Source organism: Mustela putorius, unplaced genomic scaffold (genome assembly GCF_011764305.1).
Source record: "Mustela putorius furo isolate JIRA1106 unplaced genomic scaffold, ASM1176430v1.1 tig00537350_pilon_pilon_pilon, whole genome shotgun sequence".
NCBI classification, from domain to species: Eukaryota; Metazoa; Chordata; class Mammalia; order Carnivora; family Mustelidae; genus Mustela; species Mustela putorius.
The window spans coordinates 14,853,549-14,860,009 of record NW_025422471.1 but is presented as its reverse complement, the minus strand read 5'-3'; the positions used below and the strand labels follow the sequence as shown (position 1 = coordinate 14,860,009).

The window sequence follows — 6,461 nt, the reverse complement described above, 5'->3', positions numbered from 1 at the left end:
TTTGATGTATGTTTACTAAATACTAAACACTTGCCAGGAATTTGTTAAATTCTTGAAACATAGAAAAGGAACAAATTTGGAGGCAAGAAAAGATTACCTTACTAAAGTCCAACTAAGGTCAAAGTCTATGAGCATCTAATGCCTTGGCACACAGAGTTAGATGTGCTTTAAAAATATTAGTGGTTATGGTAAACAGTATAAGTGTTCACTAATATCCTCTGTCTGTCCCTGTAGGAGGATTATACTTCCCTGCCTTCATGAAGTCAGGCTAGGTATGGGAATTGCTTTAGCTAATGACATATGACCAGAAATAAGAGGTATCATCTGCAGGGGAAGATTTAGGAATCAGTCCATATTTTGTTGTGGTTACCATCAATCTTCTGAAGAGTTTCTATCCCGCTAAAATGGGTACCAGAGTGTAGGCTACGAAGACAAAGAGCAAAATGTCCAACTGATCCAGAAAGGATATTACAATGAAAAAAAGAAAAAAATTTTCCTGTTAAGATACTAGGATTTGAGGGCCCGTGGGTAGCTCATAGGTTAAGCGTGTGCCTTCAGCTCAGGTCATGATCCCTGAGTCCCAGCATCAAGCCCTGCATTGGACTCGTTGCTCAGAGGGGAGTCTGCTTCTCCCTCTGTCCCTCACCCCACTGATGCTCTCTCTCTCAAATAAATTAAAATATATATATATTTTTTAAAAGATACTAGAATTTGAGGATTGTATATTACTGTAGTATAACTTAGCCCAGTGGTTTTCAGAGAATGATTTGGGGTTTCCTAAGAAACCTGAAGCTGCTTCAGGGGATCCACAAGGAAAAGATTATTTTCATAATAACATGAAGATGTTATTTCCCCTTTTGCTCTCATTTCCTCACAAATGCAAAGCAGAGTTTTCCAAGGTTCTACATGGTGTGTGATGTTGCAACACACCTGCTGCAGAAATTGTTGTAAGAATCCAGTGCATAGAGATTTGAAAAAAATGTATAATGATGGTACTGTCCTTGCTAAATTTTTTTTGTTCTTGGAAATCTAGTAATTTTACATAAAAATTTACTATTTATATTAACATGCTATATGTTTATTATTGTTATTTTAAAATTTTACCTTTTTTAAGTTTTCTTAATTTAATTTCTAATATGAAATAAAAAGATCAGTGGATATAATCTACTTCAACAAATGCTCTTTTGAAGTCCTCAGTAATTTTTAAAATAAAGAGACCAGAGACCAAAAGTTGGGACCTCTCCCATGTTATCTTGATTGATGCAGTAGGTTCTACCAGAAATAGTTTATTAGAACTAATTAAGTCCTAGCATTTGTGGAGTTCTGTGGTAAACAAACTGTAACTTTAAAAGTATGGGTAGACAGGGGCGCCTGGGTGGCTCAGTGGGTTAAGCCTCTGCCTTTGGCTCAGGTCCTGATCCCAGGGTCCTGGTATCAAGTCCCGCATCGGGCTCTCTGCTCAGCAGGAAGCCTGCTTCTCCCTCTCTCTCTCTGCCTACTTGTGATCTCTGTCAAATAAATAAATAAAATCTTTTTAAAAAAAAGTATTGTTAGACATAACAACTCTGAAAGAGACAGTGATTTCTCTGACATCAGCAGTAGCAACACCTTTCTAGATATGTCTCCTGAGGTAAGAGAAACAAAGGCAAAAATAAACTATTGGGACCTCATCAAAGTGACAAGCTTCTGCACAGCAAAGGAAACAACCAGTAAAACTAAAAGACAACCTACTGAATGGGAGAAGATATTTGCAAACAATATTATCCGAAATATATAAAGAACTTATACAACATATACGATAAAGGGTTATCCAAAATATATAAAGAAGTTATATAACTTAACACCAAAAAGCCCCCACAAATAATCCAATTAAAAAATAGGCAGAGGACATGAACAGATATTTTTCCAAAGAAGACACAGAGATGGCCAACAGACACATGAAAAGATGCTCAACTTCACTTATTATCAGGGAAATGCAAATCAAAACTACAATGAGAGATCATCTCACACCTGTCAAAATAGCTAAAATCAACAAAATCAACGATAGCTAAAATAAAAAAGTAACAACAACTGTTAGGATGTAGAGAAAATGGAACCCTCATGCACTCCTCATAGGAATGCAAACTGGTGCAGCCACTGCAGGAAACAGAATGGAGTTCCTCAAAAAGTTAAAAATAGATCTACCCTATGACCTGGTAGTTGCACTACTGGGAATTCACCCCAAAAATACAAAAACACAAATTCAAAGAGATACATGCACCCTGATGGTTATTATATCATATTATATCATTCCTTATATCAATAGACAAATTATGGAAGCAGCCCAAATATCCACTGACAGATGAAGAGATAAAGAAAATGTGGTACATGCATGCACGCACGCGGGCGCACACACAAACACACAGGAATATTATGCAGCCACAAAAAAGAATGAAATCTTGCCATCTGTAACAACATGGGTGGAGCTAGAGAGCATTATGCCAAGTAAAATAAATCAAAGAAAGACAAATGCTAAATGATTTCACTGTTATGTAGAGTTTAAGAGACAAAACAAATAAATAAAAGAGAAAAAACAGAGGGAAACCAAGAAACGGACTCTTAACTATGGAGAACTAATGGTTAACAGAGGGGAGATGAGTGGGGGAATGAGTGAAATAGTTGGAAAGGGATTAAAGAGTACACCTATTGTGATGAGCACTGAGCAATATACAGAATTACTGGACCGCTGTACTGTACACCTGAAACTAATATGACCCTGAAAGTTAACTATACTGGGATTAAAATTTAAAACTTAATAAAATAAATGAATAAAAGTATGGTCAGAGTCAATCACATTATTTAGTTATTTAACAGAATAAAATAGAACTTTTTCATGATGTGTAACAAAAGAAGAGGCACTGCCTAATGCAACTACTATAATAATTAGTCTAGACGCAATAAACTATCCTTTGATAGGATTTGACAGAGTAGATTTCCTTCTTTATTTTGTAGAGTGTGTAATTTCTTGCAATAAATATGAAAATAAATAAGCTACATTAGAAATCACCCTACAAATGTATAATTTGTCCCATTCATAGGGCAAGGGTAATAGGAAAGGGAACAGAAGCAAGATAAGTTGTGAGATATGAAATTCTGAAATCATGCTTTAGACAACCATTCAGACACATTGTAACTGACCGCTACAGACCATACCCAAGCAGAAACAATCGGACTTAAAAATATTTGGGCCTGTCATATAGGCCTGCAGTTTCTTTTTTTTTAAAGATTTTATTTTATTTATTTGACAGAGAGAGATCACAAGTAGGCAGAGAGGCAGAGAGAGAGAGGAGGGAGCAGGCTCCCTGCTGAGCATAGAGCCCGATGCGGGACTCGATCCCAGGACCCTGAGATCATGACCTGAGCTAAAGGCAGCGGCTTAACCCACTGAGCCACCCAGGCACCCCAGGCCTGCAGTTTCTATATCAACTTGTTATCCCTGGCATGTTCATCCATAAATATGTTTTCTTCTTTTTCAAGTGGTGAAGTGCATTCCTTCAAGCCCCTAAAGAGTAATGATGATATTGTCTATGGATTTCCCTCCATTCCCACCCAATGATCCTTCCTGGTACTCCATGTGAGGTTGGGATTCCAAGTAAAACAAAATTGGGGCACCTGGGTGGCTCAGTCAGTTAAATATTCTTTAAAAAAATAAACACATTTTTAAATAAATAAATAAATAATTTTAATAATCTCTAACTCTAAACACTGTCCAACAACTAAATAAGTAAGTAGCCTCATAGGGGAGAAGTTTGACAATTGCTTTCTATCAGTTTACCCAAACATGTTATTATGAAGTCAGTAGTGTATGAAATATCGAAGGGTTATTCAAGATTAAACAGATCAAATCTAGCACCCATGTCCCACTGAAGAAACATTTCTGCTGTCTAGCATAATTCCTCGATGGGCTATGCTTTGTTCTGACTATAGTAGAGAGGCATTTTCTTTCTTTTTTTTTTTTTTTAATGTTTTGAGGATCTACTTTTATTTGATCAACAATGAAAAAGTATGTTTAAAATACAAAGTTCTTATTTCTGCAGGTGAAAAAAATGATACAAAAGTTGATAATTTAAGAAATAGTGGTAGAAATAAGAACTTCTTGGAATTATGGCAGCAACCACTGGAAGAAACAGAAAATAGGGAGGGGAGTGTCTAAAGGTGAGGTGGCAGGCTTTTAAGCCGACAGAAGCTGCATATTCTCCAAGATGACAGGGCTTATAGGGCTGTACATATGCCCTACAAAGGGCTTTAAATGCCTTCATGACCAAAGTAATCCATATTAAGAAAGCGAAAGCCATATACATAAAACAAGAACCACACAAATGACAATTATATATGTAGGTTGGGTCCCAATAAACTGAAAGCACTTTTTATACTCCCCACCATACCTTTAACACAACGTTTAGGTTATCCTCAAGTAGGAAAGTAGCGACATTCGAATGAGTTAAGGTATAAGTAAAAAGGACCACAAACTTTATTAAAAGTCAGTAAAGATAACATATAGTATGTACAGATGGCACATGGTGCCAATTTTATTTGCAGTTATTATAGTACTCCAACTCATGTTTACAGGTTACACCTTTGCCACAGCCTTGGCTAAATCTTGAACTAGTGCAGAATTTAGCTGTGCCAGCGTGCTGATCTTTGCGTGCTTAGATGTGGCATACTTGTTCTTGATGGTCATGTGCTTTGTAAGTCCACGATTCACCATGACTATATTCTTAGCTAGTTGTTGCATAACACTTAGAAGGGATTCTTCAGTGTATGATAGATAATGCTGTAGAGTTGGTGTCCATTCACCGTTTTCAAGAATTTTCAGTGCTAAGCAAAAAGCTCCTGCTGCAATCTGAGAAGGAGGAAAGTGCACCATATCGTAGTCCAACATAGTTAGTTCCATCAGGTATTTGGCCAAAGTATGTTGCTCAACATCAACCTCTCCGATCTTAGATGCTCTCCAAAGGAAATGCAGGGGTAGAGGGCGGCCCAGACCAAAATTTAAAGATATTAGAATCTTCATTTCCATCTGTCTGATTTGGTGCTTAGTATAAGTGTTGTCAGTCACAAAGGCAAAGTCACCAATTTCTGGAGGGTACATTTCTTCATATTTGCTTGCAATAAACATGGCAGTGACACCAACCAGCTGCAGCATCTTCTTGGGCACACAATTATTCTGCATGAACCGATCAATAATGGAAACAGTCATGTACATGGTCTCCTGAAGTAACCTGAACTTCATCTGAACCTGTACTAGCCAGTCAATAAGGATAGCTCTCATGTTTCCAGTGACTTCACGACCCAGTAGGTATTTTGGTCTGATGGCTTGCTCTTCCTCAAGTTGTCTCAGATAAGCATAAATATCTTTCACATATTCACTACAAAGGTTTGGATCAGCTCCATCTTTGGCATCCACATCATTCACTGCAAGAATTACATCAGAGAATGCCTGACACAGATATTCTTCTGCAGGGGCACATCCAGATGTTTCCATTGGGCTTGGAGAGGGAGTATCAACCAAAATAGGCTCAGGCGAAAGTTTTTCTTCTTTAACGGGCTCAGGTTCTGGCTCAGGTTCTGGCACAGGCTCGGGTGCCTTCTCCAGAGGTTTAGGTAATTTTTTAGCAATAACTTTTCCAGGAACCAAAGTTTTTGCTTCCTTTTTCAGAGGCAGTTTGGCCTGTGGTTGTTCGCTGACTTTGTTACCAATGTCTCCGAGGGCTGTTCTCGGCCTCAGCCCGGGCTTGGAGGCCGCAATCATGGCCAGAGGCACGCGCTTTGCGCCTGCCATGCTGATCTTCGCCTTATTTTCCACATTAACTTTTGCGTTCCTGGTGGCCCGGAGCGCCATGGCTTCTTCTTCACCAGGCAGCAGCTCAGTGGGGAGAAGCAGAGCTCGGGAGTCACCAACCAGCCGGGGACCTGAACCCCGCGCAGCTCAACAGCCGTTCCTCCGCCGTTCCTCCGCAGCACGCCGGGCTAGAGAGGCATTTTCATTTAAATATATTCCCCCTCCTTACATCAGAGAGTTGTAGAAACTTCTCAAGGAGTTTATTATCTTAAAACATAAAATATTTCTTCTATAGTTATCATTAGCCAATCTTTAAAAAAGTGTTATGAGTGTGTCTGTGTATATCATATGTGCAGAATTTCTTAGTTTATATACATTGTCTACACTGCATGCATTCTGTCTCCTCGACAGGTTTGTGAGATAATTATGCTTACCCTCATTTTAATAAAACAAAACAAAACAAACACCTCTACTAGAGTAAGAGATTTCTCCAGGAATAGATATCTAGTAAGTACTGGAAAGAGAATTAAAACCCAGAATCAATTCCAGAATTATATTGCTTTTTAACTAAGATATGAACATAACACTGAAGTTTATTTTTAACCTACTAGTAAAAAAGAAACTACTGTTTCCTTCAAAT

The 6,461-nt window shown here is 38.2% G+C and overlaps 1 protein-coding gene across 1 annotated transcript; it reads right to left on the bottom strand.

Annotated features, from left to right (window-relative positions):
* Positions 1–4,480: 4,480 nt before the first annotated feature.
* On the bottom strand, positions 4,481–5,983 carry LOC101690005 (G2/mitotic-specific cyclin-B1-like). The gene has a single exon (XM_045074456.1). The coding sequence runs from the start codon at positions 5,879–5,881 to the stop codon at positions 4,610–4,612; it is 1,272 nt and encodes a 423-aa protein (XP_044930391.1). The 5' UTR covers positions 5,882–5,983; the 3' UTR covers positions 4,481–4,609.
* Positions 5,984–6,461: the final 478 nt, after the last annotated feature.